The sequence below is a fragment of the Syngnathoides biaculeatus genome, chromosome 2, assembly GCF_019802595.1.
Source record: "Syngnathoides biaculeatus isolate LvHL_M chromosome 2, ASM1980259v1, whole genome shotgun sequence".
In the NCBI taxonomy this organism is placed as follows: Eukaryota; Metazoa; Chordata; class Actinopteri; order Syngnathiformes; family Syngnathidae; genus Syngnathoides; species Syngnathoides biaculeatus.
The window spans coordinates 31,722,033-31,745,280 of record NC_084641.1 but is presented as its reverse complement, the minus strand read 5'-3'; the positions used below and the strand labels follow the sequence as shown (position 1 = coordinate 31,745,280).

The window sequence follows — 23,248 nt, the reverse complement described above, 5'->3', positions numbered from 1 at the left end:
TTTTGAGCGACTGGCGACTCCTGGGAAGGTTCACCACTATTCTATGTATTCTCCATTTGTGGATATTAGCTCTTAAACTGTGGTTCCCGAAGTTTTAGAAATAGCTTCATAATGTTTTCCACATTGATAAATCTGAGTTACTTTCCATATAATTTGTTCCTGAATTTCTTTAGATCTCGGCATGATGTCCAGCTTTTGTAAATCTTTTGGTCAACTTCATTTTGTCAGGCAGGTCCTATTTAATGGATTTCTTGAATAAGAAGAGTTGTGGCAGTGTCAGGCTTACAGAAATTGAAGTTGGGTATGATAAACCAGAGTTATGCTCTCACAGGGAGGCCAACACTTTTTCCAGAGGACAATGGAGGTTTGTTTGTTTTTCCCTCCCATAATAATTAAAAAAAAAAAAAAACATTTCAAAAATGCATTTCATGTTTCCTTCCGTTGTCCTTCACTGAAATTCCAACTTATCTGATAATGGGAAACAGTTACTTTCCAGTGATGTATTTTGCACTCTGCGCAATTGCGTGGTTTCCCAAATATGTCTGAGATGCATATACTATACTCACTAGGGTTTCATTTTCTGCCTAGAACAAGAGCCCAGTTAACTGGGTGTCATTAATGCCACATTTAAATAATTTAGCCTATAAAACTGACTGTATCAGAGATGTGCATGCAAGCAACTACACTATACTGACCTTTAAAAAAAAACACACCGTGTGCTGAATTTGTAATAAATGAACCACTATATAGCAAGGGATAACTGTACATGTCTGTGGGGTTTGGACATAGTAGCTTCACCTTGGCAAGACCAGCTAGAAGTTCCAGGGCAGCTAGTGAAATGCTCATGTCTTGCCTCCACTGGGAATTGAGCCTCTGAGTGACCAGATGGATGCTACGCACCAACAATCCTGCCGCTGTATCTGGAAGAACTAAAACATATAACAGCCCGAAATACCAAATAGAGCACAGTACAGAAAACACACCACATTTCTTAGTGTTAGTGTTGTCTTAGTGTAAAAACATCCCTCAAAAGCAAAGATGGGAAAAGGGGGGACAAGTTGAACAGAATTTACAAATTTTCAGGCCTAGTTATGAAAGTAAATTGTTCAAAATAGGGGAGGGCAAAGCAGACAGTTTACTTTATGGATTCCTTTGCTTTTTTTTTTTTTTAATTCCAACTGTTTAAAATAAGTGATGGCTCCATAGGTTAAGTGTTACTTTAAGAATGTGGTTTTTTTCTGTCACTAAATCATAGTGAAATAGAGGAAGTACAAAATTGAGTGACAAGTGGGTTTTTTTGTGTCCTACGTTAACATTGGACTGTAAGAATGTTACATGCCTAATGTCAGCACTTTGTACAGTTTGTCCCAATCAAGGTCACAAATGTATATTTTAAACATTGCTCAGCCCTATATATCACATTTGAAAAGAATAAGAATGTGTTTGGGAGGAGAAAATCTGTATCTCAGGCACTTTGTTTGTTGTGACGAAAATAGAACCACAGCATCACAGCAAGTTTGTTTGCCAGCACTTAAAGAGGCATTTTATCCAACACCTTTTAACTCTCCATAACACTTTAACCATGTTAGCTATTAAGAATAAAATTATGTCATTTAGTATTTCTCATATTCTAAAGAGATCAGAAAGCAAGCAAAGATGAAATTTCATGATTTTCATGTTGTCAACAGTAATGTCAATCCACTGCTACTTTTTAGCTTTCTTTCTCAAACGTTATCTAATTTTTCTGTTGCAAAAACCTTTATTAAATTGCAGAAATCTGCAGTTGGTAGCACTTGTTTATCTAATGGGCACGGCAAAGTCCCCAGCTTGAAAGAGGGAGCTCTGGCCAGCCACAACACAAGCAAGCAGGAAGCTGACGGTGATCAGCCATCTTAAGCGCTCAGCCTTTCTCAATGGTGCGAGGCCAAGATACTTCCAATTTTTTGGTGTTCTCAAATGTGTGAACAAAAGAGGTCTTGTTGTAATTTTAAACATGTTCAAAGGGAGGAACAGGTCTGGAACACAACTCCTGTAACGACCGGGAGATCATTGTAATACCATAAACAGTAAAGGAGAATTTAAAAAAAAAAAAAAACTGTGTGCGCTGATGCCTCCTACCATAGTCACGAAGCAGGGATTGGGGAGGACGCTCAAAATCAGGACTGGTGGCCTCTGTGCTTCCCCCACTGCTGAAGCTAATGCCACTGTTGGTTCTACTGTGACTCTGGCTTCTCCCGGTCACATGACTGCCATCTACGCTACCCTAGCGACGTCAAATACCTAATGAAAAGCCTGGTCCAACACGCTGAGCATGATACCATAAAATATTGTTGTTGGTTTTTTTTTTAAATGAACTTTAAATAAATTGTAATATTACAGGATTGAGACGTACTGTTTCAGTCTGTGCACCTATGGACTCCAACAGTGCAGAGTCTTGAACGATATTTAGCATTGCACCTGAGAAGAGAGATCAGATTAAAATGTTGACTTTTTTTTAAAAAAGGAACATCGCTGCAATGCAGTTAAACAAGAATGTCTCTTATAACCTTGATTGTTACAATCATGTTTAATTTTTGTGAATTAGAATGTTTAATCTAAACTAAAGGATTTCATGTATGTACATTGAGCATTACACGACACACTATGAATCATCAAGTGAATAATTCAGACAGGTTAGCAATAGAAACTGTGAATACTTACAATAAATTATCCAAAACTGAAGGACTATTGAATGTTTTACTATCTGGGTTACGGTTAACCCCGTTATATGAATTTCAAACGTATTCTTAAAATATAAATATGGGAAGACTAATTTCAAGTACAGAAAAGTGTGTGCGTGAATACCCAATATGAGCTGTGTGTTGGTGGGGTCAGTCTCCGTCTGCAGGGCTCCAATCAAAATATTGACGAGACGCAGCCTCAGGGACAAAAAAGACACAGGCTGGTCGTGAGGCAATCCATCCTCCTCATTAAACTTGCCCTCCAAAAGAACCTTTGAAGAGACAGAATCCCTTTCAATACCAAAGTGCATCTACTGCGCAGATAAATCATCTACTTAAAATCTTAGGGATTAAATGGAAGCTACAGTTTACCTCTGATTTTATGTTGCCAAAGTGATGTGGCAACGGCAGCATGGATAGTAGAATGTTGATGGAGGCTCTCCTCAGATCAGTGGGATTAACATAAATCTTGAATTTGGATAGCTCCCTAATAGAAATGACCAGAAGATGTACACTTAAAGAAAGTCCAGGTGATGATTAATGAGAATTATGTAGGATGGAAAGAAACCCATAGATACGTAATTTATTTTTAACCTGAAAGTTATTGCAACACGGTACTAGTCTGACCTGTCTGGTACAATAGTCTCCAAAGCTGCTATGAAGTACGGTACAACCACATTGATGCCCTTCAGGTCAGTACAGAAGAGAGAGGAAGAGTTAAGAATGATGGAGGCCAAGACGGGTCTACAGATGAAATCAGAGATCTGGAGACCTTGAATCAGCACCATGTAGAACCTGTTGGACAGGAAAAAGGAAATATCTCAATATTGTTAACAGATGTCAGCTAAAACTAGGTTCTTTAACTAGGGATGAGTACATTTCTAAAATGAATAAAAAAGTGGTAGAAAAAAAAACAAGTGCTTCGACAATATATACAGTCATGTCCATAAATTGGAACACACAATTTCCATTTTTAGCTGCAAACACCACCACAGCAAAATGGATTTGAAATAGAACAAAAAAGCTGTGCTTTAATGTGAGACTTTGAGCTTTAATTTGAGGGTATTCACATCCAAATCAGGTGAACAGTGTGCCTTACACTTTAAGTGACCAACAGAAATTGGATAAATTGACAATTCTAAGTCAAACTGTTACTTTAATACCTGGCAATCAATTAGTCGTAAGTCTGAAAAACACATACATCACCAGACACTGGTTTTATCCCTAGCGGTGCTCAGGACATTTTCCCTTCAGTTTTGTCTACAGCAAGTGAAATGCATGTTCAATTGGATTCAGGTCGGGTAATTGACTTACCCAATGAATACCATTCCACTTCTTTGCCATAAAAAAAAAAATTGATTGATTTCACTGCTTCTGGTCATTCTTGCTTTCAAAAACTACTAGCAGCAAAAATGTCCCTCGCAGGTGCATGAAAAACAGTCTGTTGGCGCTGAATTTGTCTTTGTCAATTAATATAATGTAATACATTGACATTCGGCCATTGATTGGCATAATGTGAGATGGATGCACTACTAGCATTGCGCGTATGTGGCCCAGGTGTCTTCCGCACAATCAAGACTAGTCAGCCATTGGGCCACCACCAGCTGTCAGAGGCTCGGAGAAGCACAGGAGCTAATCAAAACATGGAATATGTTTCACCTTCCCAAGCCTCTGGACTATTGATGAAGAAATGTGCTTAAGTCTTTGGCAGAATGGGTGCTTGGCCAGATATGAGAGGGAATGGCCATGCTTCAAAGTTATTCCACTCAAGAGTTCAAAAATGGCCATAATGTACACAAATGGGAGAATTACAGTAAGTGGACAGCAGAATCGACGCAGTCATAAAAGTGCAGAGATGCAACCTTTGTGTCTTAAGCATACGAAAGAATATGCCCCTAAGGGAATTGAGAAATGGGGGTCAAGAAAATACAATACATTATTAGACAATATGACAACAGAAGATTTTACCTGGAGAGGTAAACAGGTAGAATTTCTTCACCAGTTTTCTTGCTACAGAAGATACGGCACAATGTCCCACAAGCCTCAGCACGTCCAGCCTCATAACTCTCTGGGAACTCGTTTGCATCAAACATGGGGTTGGACACCATTGAGTCAGTTGACATTTGGGAACCTTTCCTTCTCATCTCCATGCCTACTTGTGTTGCTATTGCTGCATAGGGTTGGAAGAGACAGAATGAAAGCAACCTGAATAGTAATGTGGCTTTTCGCATACATGACTAGTACTCATGCACATACTGTACAAGCAAACTTAAGATGTTAGCACAACAAAAAGTAAACAATGCCTTTGAAAAGAAACAAAATTGCTATTCATATCCATAGAGAACGAAATACATCCATGACAATCCATACACTCACAGAATTTCATAGCATAGAATAAAGGGAATTCTGACACAAAGATTTTGTTATAAAGTTCTGCCATCCAGAAACATATAAAACATGACAGAGTAAAGAGAAATTACATGTGCCTGTTGCAAGACTAAAAAACAAAATCCCTGTGTCAGGTTTCTGGCTGTTGCAAATAAACAACTATCACTCGGGGTACAGATCATTCACATCATGCATTGAGGCACCAATCCAGTAAAACCAGATTTCAAATCAAACTGACAATGCAAAATTAATAAAATGAATCTGAAATTTAGATGATCTGAGGCCAAATAAGGATTAGTGTGACCAAAGGAAAATAAAATAAAGCACAGATTGGCAACGTTATGGTCGGGACAAATGTTCAGTTGGTGAAAAATCATTCCATCACCTCCAGAAGACGCTGACAGAATGCTGATGAAACTTTTTTTTTCTCATTTTAATGATGAGGATTGACAACAAAACGGTGGTGGTAATGGAAAGGATCATGGAACAACTCAATTTAAAAACAGAAAGATTGGTCAAGAAATGCAAATCAAGTGAAGAAACACAAAGCTGCTGTTCCTACTTACAAGATTTATAAGAAAGGAGAATTTGGATAAAAGAGGCTGCAAGATAACAGAAATAGTGGAGAGACACAAAATCAAAGCACAGCCAATTTATTTCAGGCATGAATTGTGTTTTTGTTGGTGGTGTTGCCCTCCATTAATGAAATTGACCCACTGTATTCAGGCATGGGAGAAGCGTACAGGACACTACACAAAGAGAAAGATGGGAAGGGGGGGGGGAGAAAGCAAGTACCAAGTGTGCTGTCACTCAGTGTTCTTAAATACTGTATCCCCAAAAAGTGAAAGAAACCCAACTAAATGCCACACACATGGTAGACTTAAATGCCTTGGCTCAAATGTGTTATTCCCCCCACCCCCTACTCAGGTAGTGCCCCTACATGGACTTAATTATCTTTACATTTTTTTAGACATAGACAAGTCAATCTAATGACTGAAGACGTGTTAAAGACATTATCATGGTCTTACTGCCGTGCAGAAGGTGCAAACATGTAATTACCAGTGCTGTTCCGACATCTCAAACCGATGTGATAATGCAGAAACTTGAGCATGAAATTAGTAGCTCTGCCTTGGACAGCATTATTGACTGAAACTAAGCAGGGAAGTATTAGCTATGCATTGAACTGCATTATTGACTGAAACTAGAATCAAACTTTAACACATTGCATCGACCAATAAACACACAATAGTGTGCCGAGCTGCACACTTACACAACCTTTTGTTCAAATAAGGGCACAACTGAAAAAGAGGCCTTATTTCAAACAAACACCTAGCCCTCTCTGTAGTTGTGTGAATTAAGACCACTATGGGAGAAAATACAGTATTCGGTATCTAACAGATATGCTCCACTATGTTGAGGTCAACTTGTCATAACTCAGTTCTTTGTATATGCCCCTGCACTAACGCATAGATTTAGAATACTGACTGGCGAACAGTTCAGTATGTATTCTGCCTTTCACCCAACGTTAAATGAGATGGGTTCCAGCACTCCCATGACAGTGGTGAGGATAAGCGGCTTGGAATATGGATGGATGGATGGTTTTCTATGGATTTTTACAGTGTTCTTGACAAGCAAGTAGGTATTTAGAGTGATTCTGCTTGAATGGAGTACTCCACTGTACCGCAACATGCTAGGCAGCACCGAGGTCTACTGGAAGAGATGCAGCCTAATTAAGAGCAAGAGGAGGCAGAGAGAGAACGTCCCCAATGATACGCCAGTTATCGTTTATCACACAAAGCATAGAATGAATCCATTAATATTGTTGTATGCTATATTTTTGTGTTGCTGCACTCTGTGGTTGGTAAATTATCAATTGTTTGGAGGTTTATAATTAACATCTATGCTAAATTCCGTTTACCATGTCTAGCATGTTTTGCATTGTATGTCAGAATTAAACTAGGGGATTTTCGGTCGACAGCTTGAACATTTTGGTGTTTAAATTCACAATATTTAGGACTTTTTTGTTTCATGCGTCAGTTTCACAATACCTCTACATTTAACTGGGAGTGACAAATAGTTTGAAGCAAGCACGCTTTACTCAACTTTGGGGAACTATGTGAGCGAGAATGAAAATTCGAGTTAAAGAATATGTGCGTGTCTTCTATGAGTTAAAGTGCATTTAAAGAGTGGAGGTGGGGTGATACTTTTATTTACCCAATACAGTATCTGATTGCGTATTTTCACCAATTGAGGGTGGGTCTGGAACATATCTCAAACAATACATGGGGACTATATTCAGATTTAAATTGTTGGGTGACATAAATGGATTAAAATCTGATGGTAATCTAAAACCAGGTCACTTCTAGCCAAACCCATCACATTGAAAGGCACAAAAAAAAAAAACGGCTGAGAAAGAAAAGTAAAAGCACATCCCAACAACACATAGTTCAAAATAAGACACGAAAAACACAGAAAAAGTCCACAAAAAGAGGCTTTTTAATTGGACAACAGAAAAACACCCACCTGCCCATGCATTAAATGGAAAAGATCGAGTGGGGTATAATCTCATGCCTTACCAGTCATGCTGGGATCTCGACTAAGGCCGCTGTGGAGCTTACAGTGGACCAATGCAGCGTCAAACAACCACTGGCCAAACAGGTTGAGGATGCTGTTGACCTTTGGCCGTGCCGGAGCAGGAAGCGGTCGTGACTCCCAACTACTCTGGTTTGGGCTGGACAACAGGGTCGGAGACGAAGAAGTTTGTTGCTGCTGCTGTTGTTGTTGCTGGGACGCTTTTGTTGGTTGCGTCCCACTGCCCTGCATGAGGTAGATGTCAAAGATTCAAATGAGTGGCATGAAGTTAACAGATAGATCTTCACAAAATAAAACGAAATGAAAAAATAACTTTTGAAACAACAAAAGTAGAAATCCCCACTGTGTTCAAACTGCCACTACAATAAAACCTAGTAATTGCACAAGCAATGCTTTAAAGCTGCGGTGCATAGCTTCTGTCGCCCTCCCCCAGGCTGGACTTTCCAATTACAAGAATAGTAGAGTAGATTCCCTTGATAAAACGGGCAGAAGAATTTTAGAGGTTGACACAAAATATAAAAAGATGAAATATTGAAAAATACAGCAAGCCCTTAGAGGCATTGACGCCTCATTGGATTTTTTTTCCCCCTCAACAAAAAAGCTAAACACTGCAGCATTAAGGAACCGTTTAATGTTATTTTTATCAATGTATAAGAAGAATGTAATGTCTAATAATATGATACAACAATAAAACACTCCTAAGTTTAATGAATGATGTGGAGGGCATACTAAATAAAAGCCTACAACCAACGTTCTCTAATTCTAACTAATTTTTAACGTGTCTCAGCAAACACACTAAAGCCGTAAGCGCCCCCTTTGACCACTGTGAGCAACATCAGACGTACGCACTGTGGTCAATCAGTGTCATCCATTAAAAGTTACATGGCTCATTAAACGGTTCAGATTACATTCCCAGCAGAACATTTTTAAGAACAATTTTGTGTTTTTGAAAACTTACATTGAAAATGTCAACAAACAAATATATTGCTAACCAAACCAAGCCAACTATGAACTATAAATTTGAAATGTCGCTTCCAATTTAGTTTAGTTATTTTTTTTTTAACCTATGAAAGCTGAATGATGGTCCCAAACAGTTTCAGGGTTAATGTTATATTGCCTTCTATAATTAAAACACAGAATTAGCTTTTTGGGCACTGTATCGTCTGTGCTTTCATCCTTGATCAGGCTGTGCCAAGGTGGAATTTTAACATTACACACCAATTGTAATTACCCCTTTAAGAGCAGAGGGGCGGAGTCAGGTGAACCAGGAAGTAGAGTGTGTGGCCCGGTGTGGCTGGTGTGACAGTCTGAGCGCTTCTAGTGCTGAAAGGTCTTCTTCAGGTTAATGCGGATGCGCGTAGAATTTTTTGAATTTTTCTACTTTTCCTACTTCTGTGCCAGTCTAAAACTTCGCCACCCATGCTTCTTCCGCGCGTTCATTTTCTCTCCACATGCATTTCGCTATGGACGTCTCACAAAGCCGAACACAGCGAATTAAAGAATACAAAAACAAATGCGAACATATTGCTTGTTAATTATCAACTGGAAAGCACGTTCCAGCATTGAACAAGAATCAACACAGGATTGTTCAGGACTGAGCCTGAACAATCTTCTGTTGATTCTTGTTCAATGCTGCAACGTGCTTTCCAGTTGATAAATAAACAATATGCTCGCATTTGTTTCTGTATTCTTTCGGGTTTGTGAGACGTCCATAGTGAAATGCATGCAGAGCGAAAATGAACGCGCGGAAGGGAGCGAAAATGAACACGCGGAAGAAGCATGGGGAAGTTTCAAACTGGCACGTAAGTAGAAAAAGTACAAAAATTAAAAAAATTCTATGTGCATTAATCCCAAGGAGACTTTTCGGCACTGGGGAGCGTTCAGACCGTCACACCGGGCAGCGGCTTGGCAGCTTGTTGAGAGGCCGTGTGCAGTGATTAAAAAAAAAAAAAAAAAGTCAGAGTGTAGTTCAGTGCGCTGGATCTCTTTTCATCTGCGCTGAGAGTGTGCAACAAGTGCGCAAATGTGCAGTTGCGTAGCTTAGAGGGAGCATTGCCTCCCACATTTCATCAACTGTTCCATAAGTGTAAAAAAGTTAACCACTATTGTAACCCAAGATATTAAAAAGCCACATTGTCTTAACCCCTGGCTTGACACACCCCTCTCGCCGTATTGTCCCACAAACAATGCTGGTTGTCAGTAGTGTGAACTTGGAAAAGTTAATGTTACGAAGAAAATGGTCCTCAGATGCACTTAGGGAACGTGCAGTTCTGATTAAAAGATATCCTGGGAGGTTACAAGGGGCCCGGTTGATTCATTTTCCAAAGCCTAAAACAGTTGACGAAGTGTCTACGATGGATTAAAGATTGCGGAAGAGTGCACGTACAACTGAATGTGGACAATATCAACAAACCCAAGGCTGAATGTTCGAAGGTTAAGTGAGGGAAAAGTATCTTCTCTGAGTTTGATTGAATTATTATCAGTGCTTTATACATTGCAGGAGAACAACTTTCACTTTGTTAGTATAACACAGACCTGATGAATGAAGTGTGTAATGTTTTATGCCGAAGAGTCGGGTTAAGGATACGTAAATGCATAATATCATGCAAGAGAAATGTCTATTTGCCTATTTGTATCACATCAGACTTTTAAGACAGAACAGTGGGTTCAATTACGAGCCAAGTCAAATGAATACACCCACTCACTTATATAAAGACTACAATGATACTACTCGTGATCTTTCCAAGTAAAAAGTACCCACCCTGCTTTACATGCGCAGTACGATTCCACTATTTTATTCTGTTGGATTTCAATATGAAGTTTGTGAGGCGTCAAACTTTTTTGCATCGATCGCCAACATTTCGCTGTAACGTCCTGCTCCGTCCAAAATCTTAATTCCGTGTACATATCTTTGCGTGAAATAGTTGACACCTCTCTGTAGAACTCTTGGACAAGTCTGACGCATTTGGCAAAAAACATACCCCAATATTATCTGGAATACCCGATAGAAAATCGACTTCAAACATGTTCTGTTCAATCGCCATTTTTTAAGCTTGTGGGACAAGGCCAAGGGGGCGAAGCTTAAGATCACCATTGGAAAGGTCCATTCTATTCAGGGCAGAGAAAACCAAACGCTCACCCATATTCCTATGGGTGAAGTGCCTGCCGTTAGGCGCAGTTAAGCTACTTCAAGATAATAATGACATGGAAAAAAAATTTCATGAACTGTACAAAAATGTCAATTTCTCCCTCAGTATTCCAAACAAATAGTGTAGGACAGAGTCACAGTACATTGTGAGCCATTTTGGAATTCAACCCAAATTAGTATGCACAAAAAATATGTATAAATGTTGATCACACAACACTATATACAAGTTGGACTTACAGTAGAACTCTTGCTTGTGGTTTTGGTGACAACCGTGTGCCTCTGCTTACGGCTGTGAGGGGGCGTGGTGTTGGCAATGGAAGGGGGAGGAGACATGCTTATTCTGTTGACTGGAGTCGGTGGCGCACTGTCAGCTCGAGGACGGGATATACCTGATGAGACAGAAAGTTACAGTGAGGTCTGTGCATTTCCATAATAGCTGGATGGGAAGACAACAGTGACAGTCACTTAAAGCATTTTTCATGTATTACTATTATTTTTTTGCCATTATGAGAGAAGGAAAATAAGGAGACAATAACTGAATCTGTGAGTGGATTTTAAGCAGAATTAATTTGTTAACATGCGAGACAAGAGGTTAGAACCAAATCACAGGTGCTGGATATTCATCCTGATTGACTTTTTCTTGCCCAGAAATGAGGCATTGCAGGGGTCTGGAACTCCTTCCCCTCCAGTTGTTAATATCATTACCACCAATGAAAAGACCACTCTATCAGTTAACCAAATTATACAACATGGCAGCTGGCGTCTGTACCATGGGAGAGCACCACTGGACAAAAAGAGAACACCCTCTCCCGCACATCTCTCTTTTCAACTGAGACACCTATAGCGTAGAGAAAAAAATACACACTGATATGTAGTGATGCTCAGGACTTAATTGACAGCAAGCATCTGGAGTGACGTAGCCGAGAGCTCAAAAAACTGCAATTATGCAGAATAAAAAAAAAAAAGCAACTTGCAATTTTTGTAGCTTTGATCTATCCTGATTGAGTTAAACGGTTTAAGAACTTTCAACTATATTCATACTAGATACATGAATGCCATGCAGATAATGCATAGTACTTAAATGTTCCAAACAAAGTCTTTCAGACAGAACTGTGCTCTTTAAGAATTACACATATACTGTATGTATATCTTCTTACCAAGGAAGGCATCCACAAGGCAGCTAACACCCCTCATGGCCCTGAAGAAAATCTGAGGAAGTTGTTTGAGACAGGGATGCAGCACCACCTCGTGTGGGATGCTGCTGGAGTTAAGAAATTGTTCTTGAAACTTTGGAGTAGTGCTCACTATCGCTGGGTTGCTCAGGTCCACCGGGTTGCTAGAAACAAAATGTACAATTAAAATTGAATTACTTGAGGAAAGCTCTCCAATATAGCCTGAAATTAAACTGTACTACAGACATGACTCATTTGATAGAAATGGGGCATTTTTTATTCATCCCTCTGTTTTAAGTAACCAGTCTGATAGATTTAAAGGAAAACAAGTGTTTGGGTTTTGTCTACATGGCCGAGCATCAAAATGCAGGATTTGTCTGGATTTGTAAATTGTGGGCAAACAATCTAACACTTGGTGAATTCTGTTTTACAATGATAGTGGAGGTTTTCCTTTTCTATGCCACAACTCTTCCGTTGCTCCAAACACCAACACAGGTTCATTGGAAAAAGAGCATAGCATGCAGGGTGGCAAATTCATATTGGGGAAGAGTCACCCACCTGAGCATGTGTAGAAAACGATACCATGCCTGTGCCACACAGTCATTGTCCATCTCTAAAGGGATTAGAATGGCATCCTCATCAGGAACTTTAAAAGCTGGGAAGGAAGGTCCGTGGGTGAAGCGCAGAAGTCTGAATAGATGAGGACAGAGAACAATGTTCACAGAATACTCGTATAGACATTAAGACAATAAAGCTAATAAACAACTTCAATGACCATTTTGTATTGAATATTTGTATCAAAATATATTTTAAAAACTCTGGCCAAGCTAAGTATAATCATTTTTGGAAAAAAAAAATTGAACCAATGCCTTGTTTATTAGAATGTGAAACTGCACAGCATTTTGCAATCCTCAATACGATGCAAACATGACAAAAGTAACACGTCTCAACATCTGCACTGTTTTCCTGTTTAGTTTTGAATCAACTCAGCAACAGCACTCCTTTTAAGTACAATAAAGAAAAGTGCAGTGTTTTTTGTGACGTTGTGGGAATGTTTTCAAATACAAATGGGACTTGATGACTTGCTGCTGAACTAACCTGGATGTCAGGGCACAGGCTACCCGGCTCCACTGCTCTACAACCGGCGGATGATGCCTCCAGTTGGCCAGCATCTCCCTTGCCGTCTTCCAGTACGGCGGAGTGGGAAAGCAGCGGGCACACGCCAAGAGCCACACCTCAAACAGCACGGCCATTAATTTCTCTGCTAGTTTCTCTGCCACACCCACTGGTAAAGAACAAGTTAGGATGTCAGAGTAATTAGGCAATGCAAGTTTATGACCTCAACTAGTAAAGTTGAGTTTTCATGTGGCAAACTCTTTACAAATGGATAAATCTCTCCCTTGACCATAGGAAACATTCATCAGTACCACAAATTATGTAGACTGGGTTTACAGGAATTACCTCCGACTGTAGGCGGAGCAAGCAAGGTGTCATTGATGCGAAGCAGGAAGAGTAGCAGCACCTCCCAGGTCTCCCTCACCATGCAAAGAGATTCTCGTGCCAATTTTTGGACGGCAGTTAGAACCTGCTGGCAAAGCCTAATATGATTCAGGCTGTGCTGCTCAGGCCTGGAGGAAGACATCGACAAACAGTTGGATAAAAGGTTAATGGACAATTCACGAGATTACATTTTACACTTATATGCATGCAGTCACCTTAATGTACTCTATCATATTAAAATAACAGCAAAACAAACAACAAGAAACTTCACACAATAAACTAAGTTGGCACTCTGGAGCACAAGCCTTCAAACCATCATGCACAACACTATACAAGATATCAGTAAATCAGGTAAACAACTTCAGTACCGTACAGCAAGAATTCAACAAATTAACTAGTGGTTTTTGTGCATGTTGTGTAATGCTACTACCAGTGATGGTGAAGTCTGAGGTGAGGTTATTGTTTTATTTTGTATTTTATGTTACTTTGTTTTTCATTATATTTGTTTTTGTCATAATTATTTTTTTTAACTTAGATTAATAATTGGTGCCTCTTGTGTTAACGTTCTGTACTTGTTCAACTCTGTAGCATGTATTTTAAGTAACTATTGTATCAATGAATTATGGATAACTATCACATTTATGTAAAGGATTATACTAATCCGTGATTTGTATTTTTGATTATATATGGAACCCAGGAAGATCCGGAACAAACGTGAGAAGTGCAGAATTTAAAATTTAACATGGAGTAATATAGAAAAGAGTCGGGCTGCAGTCCTACAACTAATTTGATACACAAATTATTTTTGTTGATTCTAACAAGCTTTAACGTTAAAAAAAAAAAGCTAGTAATACCATGAAGTCATTAGAGTATCGTTTCATGTTTCCTCTTTCTCATGATGAGTGCCTGCTCAGCATCATCTGTTTTACTTTAAAATAGTTTCAGTACTTTCATTATTCAGTGGTAAACTTGTCTGATATTTTATGTCAGTAAAGAATGGTTCATGAAAATGTTGGGTGTACAGTTTATTAAAAAAAATGTCGATGTGGTTCCCAACATCTGACAATCAAATCCCACAGGACTGATTTAGAAAATAATATTAATAATATTGATGAATGGGTTCCATATGACAGCACGGTGGATAAGATGGAAAGCATTGGCCTCACAGTTCTGAGATCCCAGGTTCAATCCCGGACCCGCCTGTGTGGAGTTTGCATGTTCTTTCCTCCGGGCACTCCGGTTTCCTCCCACATTCCATAAACATGCAACATTAAGTGGACACTCTAAATAGCCCCTAGGTGCGATTGTGAGTGTGGCTGTTTGTCTCTATTTGCCCTGCAAATGGCTTGCAACCAGTTCAGGGTGTACCCTGCCTCCTGCCTGTTATCAGCTGGGATAGGCTCCAGCAGTCCCCGCAACCCTTGTGAGGATAAGCCGCTAAGAAGATGGATGGATGGATGGTCGGTCCCAAAAGAAGACAGGGTAAAACCAAACAACAACTACTAAAGAAAAAACAAACTCGTCAATACGCACATTTTTGCAACCCACCTTGGTACGAAGACATTGTGGAGATGTTTTAGGATGGTCTGCACGTACATATTGGGCTCTTTGACCACAGGGTGAGGCATCGAGTCTCTGGGCGACACAAGTGCCATCATCCAGTCTGTGTATACGTCCACACAAAGCTTGACAGTGTCGCCCTCTAGGGGAAGGGTGAGGCCATAACACAGGACCTCCATGGTCCACTTCACCTTGGGGGCCAAACCATCCGTGTTCATAAAGGTTTAAACATAAAAACACATTCATACAATACTATTCGGTCCTCCTTGAGCATGCAGCTTGGCAGATAAACAGTTCTTCAAAAAGAGTGAATGTGTGCTTGCTTCCAGTTCTTTTAATGACACTCCAGTCAACTGTAAATCTGTATTATTAACCGTTGTAGCACATACGACATCGGCTTCTCTCACCTCTTTGTCAGTCATGAGGATGTTCTCCGTGGCTACGGGGCTGACAGCTGTGCAGAGCGGCTTGACCACAGCATTGGCCACTTCGGTGCCCACATTGGTGGGATAAGAATGCAGAACACTGAGATGGCCCTTGTCGCTTTGCACTACCAGCTGCAGCGAGCGCCACTCTGAGTACATGGTACCGAGGTCTGCTGCGCTTCTACTCGCACCTCATTCCCACACCTGCACTTACACATGTTCAAAGGTTAATCACATATTGATACACAGTGACCCCTCTATCAGTTATATTGTCATTTTGATGTATGGAGTATTGGGTTAGCTCTGTTGCTTGCTGATACACTAACAGTGTATAGGAACAATGAATGTAGCTCCAGCAAATACTACTAATGCAACTACAGTACTTTGCTCTAGCAATAGTTTTTTTTTTATATTACCTACAAATATACATGGATGGCAGTGTTAGATGAGTATGGATGACAACAAAATGGCAGACACCAAAGGGAAACAGAGCCCAAAGGGAAGTTGGTGTCAAAAAGAGGGAACCATAACTCCATGGTTTCCCTTTCCTTTGTGGTTAGCTATGATTTAATTCGCCTATTTACATTTTTCTTCTGAACCTATTCCACGATATTCACCGGAAAACTTTCTATTAATGTGATGCATTAACAGGCAACAAGATGACGCTAAACCTCTAGATAATTAAAAAAGTAGTAATTGACTGGACAGCACTGTGGAGCAGGTGTAGAGCATTGGCCTCACAGTTCTGAGGACTGGGGTTCAAATCGCTGACCCGCCCCTGTGGAGTTTGCATGTTCTTCCGTGCCTGCGTGGGTTTTCTCAGGGCACACCGGTTTCCTCCCACATCCCAAAAACATGCATTAATTGAAGACTCTAAAATGTCCCTAGGTGTGATTGTGACTGTTGGCTGTCTCCATGTGCCCTGCAATTGTCTGGCAACTAGATCAAGGTGTACCCCACCTCCTGCCCAATGACAGGTGGGATTGGCTCCAGCATTTGGGCAGGATTTGTGTCAGACCTTTGTGTGTTTGGGGGCAGCTAGATTTAGCCTGGGTTTTTATGAAAAGTGAGTCTTTGCAGCATGGGTTTTCCCTCTGCAGAGCAGCTATTATAAAGCTCAAGCCTCCATGCGACAAAGGTCTTGTTATTGCTTGACAACTCAGAAGGCAACAGACACACACTTCAGAGATAGATTCATTCTAAAGCCATTTATTTTTAAGGTCAATTACTTTGACTGTAAAATAAGTCTTTTTGGCCCATAGTTTGTGGTATATTTATGGTTTAAAACTATACAGGAAAATATAAAATTTGGGGGGACACCAGTTGCTCCAGCAAGCCTCAGCTTCTATTTTTGCAGTATTTTCTAAGGACATTACAGTGTTACCTCGGTTAATTGGTCATATACCTGTGTGCACTTGTACGTTTCCTCGGTGGTTCTACATGGTGGCAATGACTAAGCTCCATCAACAAGCGTTTCACTTAATGCCCAAAGTTAAACCAATTCAGCTTGGCCACTATTGCACGCTAGAAAACATATATTAAATTGGCTGCTATTTGAGCAAGGGCTCACACAATGTCCAAAAAGAAAAAAAAAACATTGCATTAGCGACTGAATGATGTGTTGTTCGAATGGAGACCATGAGGTATGTCTTGATGCGGTTAGCATTACTAGTAAGCAACCTTATGTATGAATAATTATGAAACTATGCGTGAAGAAAGTAAACGGGCCATAATTATCTGTGAGTGCTGAGTTTCAGGTCAGAATCACAAGCAGGAAACGGTCCTGAAAACCCCATTAGCCTGGCTGATGCTAGTTAGCAAAACATCACAATATCTAGGATTAGCTGGCTTGCGTTAGCCGCCGCTTGGCATCTGCGGCACGGCAGACGGAAGACCAGATGTAGTCAAACGCATCCATAAGCGAACATAACATTTATCCAAAAGCAGGGCTGTGTTTTATTCGACTTGCAACCGAGCTTCACCGAGTTAGCGCCATCGTTGACATTAGCTTCCACACGCTTGTCATCAGTGCTCCCTCAAGAGCCCAAATACTGCCGTTTAACTCATTTGCAAGCAATGTCTTAACTTTACCTGGACCAAATGAGGTTTTCATAACAGGTCTCAGAAACGCGCAGTTTATGCTCCAGCTTCTGGCTTTGGTTTAGACCCCAACAGCCTCCATCTTCGCAATGTCAAGCCTTGAACTGTACAGTTTGACACGGGAAGCAGGACGTGATGCCGACGCCTCCAACTGGTTGCTAAATAAACAGCAGCAGACTTCACCCGGGTTTACGACTAGTCAGTTACGACACACACGCCGATTTGTAACATCTTAAACGGTTTTTTGGGAATGTTACAGACGACAAAGAAAAAATACAACGCTCTAATGTCCCCAAGCACAGCTATTTGTCATAGTACCAAGACTGACCTGCGAGAGGCAGCATTGTGCCACTTGGTATCTAGCCATTATCTGAGCCGCTTATCCTCACAAGGATCACATCCAGATTGCCCAAAATACAGTACAAAGAAAGAGTAGTCCAGTGGGAGGAGTAGGATACAACTCGTAGTACAGAATTAGTAGGTGTTATAATAGATATTTGAAGCAGAATCAATCGCTGTGGTAGTTGTCGTAGTAGTCCCTAATACGGTACTAGTTTTAGTTCATTTATTCCTAAACGTATATGCACTTCATTTCATAAAGTTTCTCTCGGCTTTACTGCTTCCATTATACCTATATGTGGACGTAGATATTGATTGATTGATTGATTGATTGATTGATTGATTGATTGATTGATTGATTGATCAGTTTTCTGTCTATATGTGTTGCTATGTCAATCTGACCTGCCCAGGGCTTTAGAGCTGTCTGAAGTCACCTCAGCTCTCATGAGTTTAAACTCATCTAATCTCAATGAATAATTTGATAAATGATTGATTGAATTCAAATAATTATTAAAAAATATTATTGAAATTAAAAAGAGACTGGTTGGTTACCAAACAATTGAGCAACTGATTATTAAAAAAAAAATAACATAGGACATCGAATTATTTGTTATACTTAAAATCAACAATTGTAATTATATATAAGGTACTGTACTGTATTAAAGGATACACCCATCAATCCATCCATCCATCCATCCATTTTCTTAGCTGGTTATCCTCACAAGGGTCGCGGGAGTGCTGGAGCCTATCCCAGCTAACAACGGGCAGGAGGCAGGGTACACCCTGAACTGGTTGCCAGCCAATCGCAGGACACTTAGAGACAGATAACAGCCACACTCACAATCGCACCTCGGGCCAATTTAGAGTGTCCAATTAATGTTGCATGTTTTTGGGATGTGGGAGGAAACCGTAGTGCCCGGAGAAAACACACGCAGGCATGGGGAGAACATTCAAACTCCATACAAGCGGGGCCGGGATTGAACCCAGGTTTTCAGAACTGTGAGACTAACGCTTTCTCGCTGACCCAGTATGCCGCCTTTTTGGATACCCATTTCAACACTTTTATTTTATTTTGTTGACATGCACAAGCTCTGTTTAAAAAAACTTTTTTTTCCATATATATATATATATATATATATATGGAAAAAAAAGTTTATATATATATATATAACGTGGCCCTTGCTCAAGAATTTTGCCCACATTGTATGTATAATGCATTTACAGGAATTGAATAATTGAAGAAGCTATACTCAGCTCACTTAAGTCTTAGACAAAAAGATCTACTGAAAATGACAAAGGAATGAATAAAAGAAGTTGAATCATGTTACCAAAACTGTTAAACAAATTTATTGTAAGCTGATGTTACAAAGTGGGGGATATCAACAACAACAACAATAACAATAAAATATTCTCTATAAGGAGAATTTTGAGCTTTCAACACTGACAGCAAACTGCCGAGCTTGGTGACAGTAGATGGCAGCAAAGACTAACTCAGTAACAGCCTAGAAACGTGAAGAACAAACTATTGTATGCACTATTAGTATGTAAATTTCTTTCGGCTTGTCCCGTTTGGGGTCGCCACACAGTGTGACATCTTAGATGAAGGCTCATATTTGTTTGGCACAGTTTTTACGCCAGATGCCCTTCCTGACGCAACCCCTCTTGGCACTATTAATAATGTTAAATATAATCTAAGCCTCCAAGGTATTTGGGGAGAATAAATATGAACGATGGAATCTGAACACTTCTTCAGACGTGTTTTTTTTTTTTGGGGGGGGGGGCGTGAACATGGCTGTTTAAATGAATGGTAATTACAGATCAGTTTGTTACTATCCAAAAATAACACAACATAATATTTATTAGTACTTATTACAAGAAAGGACCAGATGTTCGTGTTTTTCGAATTCAAACAACTGCTTGGTGCATGAGGCCCTCTGATGGTGAAAAACATTCTCTAAAACAAGCCACATCTATAACCCAATGTATTCCCAGAATGGTCTTTTTGAAAAAGGAAAACATTGAATTATTTAAACTGCATAATTTAAGAGAATCTAATGGGCCACAGCTATGCCCTTTATCTTGCATGAGAAAAAAAATGATAGATGCTATTAAATAACTAGGTATCTTTGACTTTAAATATGTGTGTCAGAGTCATTCTGACAGGGGCAGCAGTAAAACTTCAGCGTTAAACATCATCTTGAATAGAGTCATGTATGTAGACCGGCCAATGCGTATAAACCCAAATACTGTCGACCTTTTGTCTTCCTAATTATGGCAGCCAGCATGCGACTACATTGTGTCAGATCACTCCTTAGTGTCTGTTTTCCACACTAGTGCTCTGTACACTAAGCTACACACCATTCCTGGATGATATCCACAAAGTGAGGAGAAGCATGGGAAAATATTATGGAAGAAAAGTCAACATTGTTGTTCTTGCTATGAGCCTCCATGTTTGGTTAGGATCACTCGTCGTTTTGGCGGTGCTATGACTGGAAGCCATACGTTGATGCATCTAGAGGGCAGAAGGAGAACACAATGAGCCAAAAATATAATAAAATTGAGAGTTTGCATCAGGGCAAAGTGCAGCACCAGATCCAATAGATGCTGCTGTAGTAGTAAAACTAGTTACTTTTTCATCCATCCATTTTCTTTGCCGCTTATCCTCACGAAGGTCACGGGGAGTGCTGGAGCCTATCCCAGCGTTCAACGAGCAGGAGGCGGGGTACACCCTGAACTGGTTGCCAGCCAATCGGAGGGCACATTGAGACAAACAGACGCACTCACAATCACACCTAGGAGCAATTTAGAGTGTCCAATTAATGTTGCGTATTTTTGGAATGTGGGAAGAAACCAGAGTGCCCGGAGAAACCCCCCGCAGGCACGGGGACAACATGCAAACTCCACACAGGCGGGTCCGGGATTGAACCCGGGACCTCAGAACTGTGAGGCCAGCGCTTTCCAGCTGATCCATTGTTCCGCCTTACTTTTTCAATGAATCCTCATATATTTATTTGACTTGAGCATTATTTGAGTCATGTGGAATTAGATTGCAGATTTGAATATAATATCTGCCATTATGATGTCAAGGTATCTTGACAGACTGAAAAAAAAACAATGTCAATGTGAAACAGATACCACTGAAATGCATTAATTGAAGTATGCACACGTCTTTCACCCATATTCAGGTACAAGCACTGTGATGCAGCACTAAATCAAGATTAGTTTTTTAGGTACCATACTCATCAAGAAAAAATGTTTTGTTTTATTTTATTTTTTTTGAGGGGGGGCTTGCACAAAGCTCTAGCTTGATTAATTTCTCTTCATTAATAAGCATCGTTCTAACATTTAGACCACTAAATCTACCAATCATGCTGTTTACCTGAGGCAAATTTTGCCGTGCAGCACAGTCCCTCTCCCCGAGCTGTCTTATAGATGGGTGACACGCACACCCTTGCCGAAGGAGGGAGGTTTGTGAGTCGTGTAGACTGAGAATTGGGAGGCAGGTAGAGAGACGAACGCTGGGCAACTCTTTCTTCTCCTTCCCAAGTGAGCCAGTAGCCCTTCAAACCATCAAAGGACCCTCTCCAGTCCACCTGCACAGAGTGGCTGTCCACTGTAGTCAGCTGCAGGTCAGCCAGTGCTGGAGTCACTGCAAAACACGTCAACACTTAGAAGGGATATAATAATAATATCTTAAATAAGTGTCCTCCGATTGCCATAGTCATCGTCAACTATGTTGGCCACTGAAATAATAAATGCCTCCCTCAAATGGATTACTCCTTTTTCCATCCAGAACAAAAAAGGGGAGACTATTTTCAGTTATTCGGTTTATTTATTTTGTGCAAGGTGGCAGTTTACATAAATGACTGGGTGGAATGAATGTAATAATTATACGACACGCCCTGTTTGTGCGCCCATGAAAAGGAAGTGTAGTGCCCGTCAGCAAAGATCGGAATGCTTAAGCTAGTCAAGTGAACCAGACTCTTTCAAGCATGCCCAAGCATAGTACAAAGCGCTTCTACTGAAACCTTCCTTAACTAAGAAACCTTCATCACATTGCCATGTCCTGATTGAGTGAGCCACTGCCACGCCCAAAAGATTTTACAATGCACAGAACGTTAAAATGTTAACAATGGTGGACTCTGCATTTAATAGCTGGGTCACCCAGCTTAATCCACTGCTCAGTATCAACACTGTCACTTAACCCTGAGAAAAAAATTATATCTGATTGATTAAAGACACAGTCCCACTGCTAATACAGTATTGCACAGTTTTAAGTTACATCTGCCAGCACTACTGATTATTGAAGACTGTTGAAAAGTGTCCACCCATCTGTCTATTCTCTTAGCCGCTTATCCTAATGAGGAGTGCTGGAGCCTATCCCAGCTGTCAATGGGCAGGAGGCCGGGTGCATCCTGAACTGGTTGCCAGCCAATCACAGGGAACATCGAGACAAACAGCCGCACCACAATCACACTTAGGGGCAATTTAGAGTGTCCAATTAATGTTGCATGTTTTTAGGACGTGGGAGGAAACCCGAGTGCCTGGAGAAAACCCACGCAGGCACGGGGAGAACATGCAAACTCCAAACAGTCGAGGCCAGGATCGAACCCAGGTCCTCAGAACTGCGAGGCCAACACTTTACCAGGTGATCCACTGTGCTGCCTGTTGAAAAGTGATTAAAACAATTTCATGAAACAAATATTAGAATTCAGCAATTAAATGTAGGTCAGCCACTGTTAATTGGACAAGTTCCTCATGTAGCTCACCTTCCTGTGTGCAGACTTTGACTGACATTGCCTTCTCCTTGCCCGATGAATGCCGGGCACTAACGGTGACCAAATAGGTGGTGTCTGTTTGGAGGTTCTTGAGGAGTGTGGAGTTTTGCCTTTTGTCCACTGTGGCTGTTTGCAGCTTTCCAGTGGGCAGTGCAGAATATTCGATGTAGTAACTTGTAACGATCTCCGGCTGGAGAGGACCCCAGCTCACCCGAACACTGGTCGGCCCCGACTCTGAGACTGTGACCACAGACGGACTCTGTACCTCTAGTGGGAAAGCGAGACCAAAGATAATAGCAGCAAATCAAGAATCAATTCCAAATGCTTGGCAGCAATGGTTCATGCCCCTAAATTTACGAGGTTGAAACTCCAACCTGATTGTGTCGTGAAGGTGACCGATAGAGTGTTAAAAGCTTGTTCATTAGACTCGGGTGTCAAAGTGGCAGTATAGACGGTGTCGGGCGTCAGGCCCGTTAGCCTGATAGCGTTGGAATCTGATGACTGGACAAGTCTCTGGTACTGACTC

At 40.6% G+C, this 23,248-nt stretch overlaps 2 protein-coding genes across 12 annotated transcripts in view; both read right to left on the bottom strand.

Annotated features, from left to right (window-relative positions):
- The window catches only part of LOC133490581 (ral GTPase-activating protein subunit beta-like), a 34,959-nt gene extending 17,036 nt beyond the window's left edge, over nt 1-17,923 (bottom strand). For 2 of the 6 annotated variants that reach the window (XM_061800850.1, XM_061800875.1), the window contains exons 1-16: nt 17,597-17,923; nt 15,488-15,709; nt 15,069-15,271; nt 13,482-13,648; nt 13,119-13,305; nt 12,579-12,710; nt 12,006-12,184; nt 11,086-11,237; nt 7,685-7,925; nt 4,689-4,890; nt 3,348-3,515; nt 3,093-3,207; nt 2,845-2,992; nt 2,393-2,457; nt 2,119-2,263; nt 799-929 (exon numbers count right to left, since the gene is read on the bottom strand). In XM_061800850.1, coding sequence (XP_061656834.1) covers nt 799-929; nt 2,119-2,263; nt 2,393-2,457; nt 2,845-2,992; nt 3,093-3,207; nt 3,348-3,515; nt 4,689-4,890; nt 7,685-7,925; nt 11,086-11,237; nt 12,006-12,184; nt 12,579-12,710; nt 13,119-13,305; nt 13,482-13,648; nt 15,069-15,271; nt 15,488-15,664 — 2,412 coding nt within the window. In that variant the 5' untranslated portion in view covers nt 15,665-15,709; nt 17,597-17,923. The remainder of the gene's footprint in view (nt 1-798; nt 930-2,118; nt 2,264-2,392; nt 2,458-2,844; nt 2,993-3,092; nt 3,208-3,347; nt 3,516-4,688; nt 4,891-7,684; nt 7,926-11,085; nt 11,238-12,005; nt 12,185-12,578; nt 12,711-13,118; nt 13,306-13,481; nt 13,649-15,068; nt 15,272-15,487; nt 15,710-17,596) is intronic. The other 4 variants (XM_061800842.1, XM_061800868.1, XM_061800860.1 and 1 more) reach the window with 2 other exon arrangements.
- A 1,340-nt stretch (nt 17,924-19,263) lies between these two features.
- Nucleotides 19,264-23,248, bottom strand: part of vwa1 (von Willebrand factor A domain containing 1) — an 18,521-nt gene continuing 14,536 nt past the window's right edge. For 5 of the 6 annotated variants that reach the window (XM_061800786.1, XM_061800757.1, XM_061800777.1 and 2 more), the window contains 4 exons: nt 23,097-23,248; nt 22,714-22,989; nt 21,324-21,593; nt 19,264-20,456 (listed from right to left, as the gene is read on the bottom strand). The exon at nt 23,097-23,248 is cut by the window's right edge and continues 178 nt beyond it. In XM_061800786.1, the coding sequence (XP_061656770.1) occupies nt 20,428-20,456; nt 21,324-21,593; nt 22,714-22,989; nt 23,097-23,248 (727 nt within the window). In that variant the 3' untranslated portion in view covers nt 19,264-20,427. Of the gene's footprint in view, nt 20,457-21,323; nt 21,594-21,653; nt 22,610-22,713; nt 22,990-23,096 lie in introns of those variants that run through there. The other variant, XM_061800795.1, reaches the window with a different exon arrangement.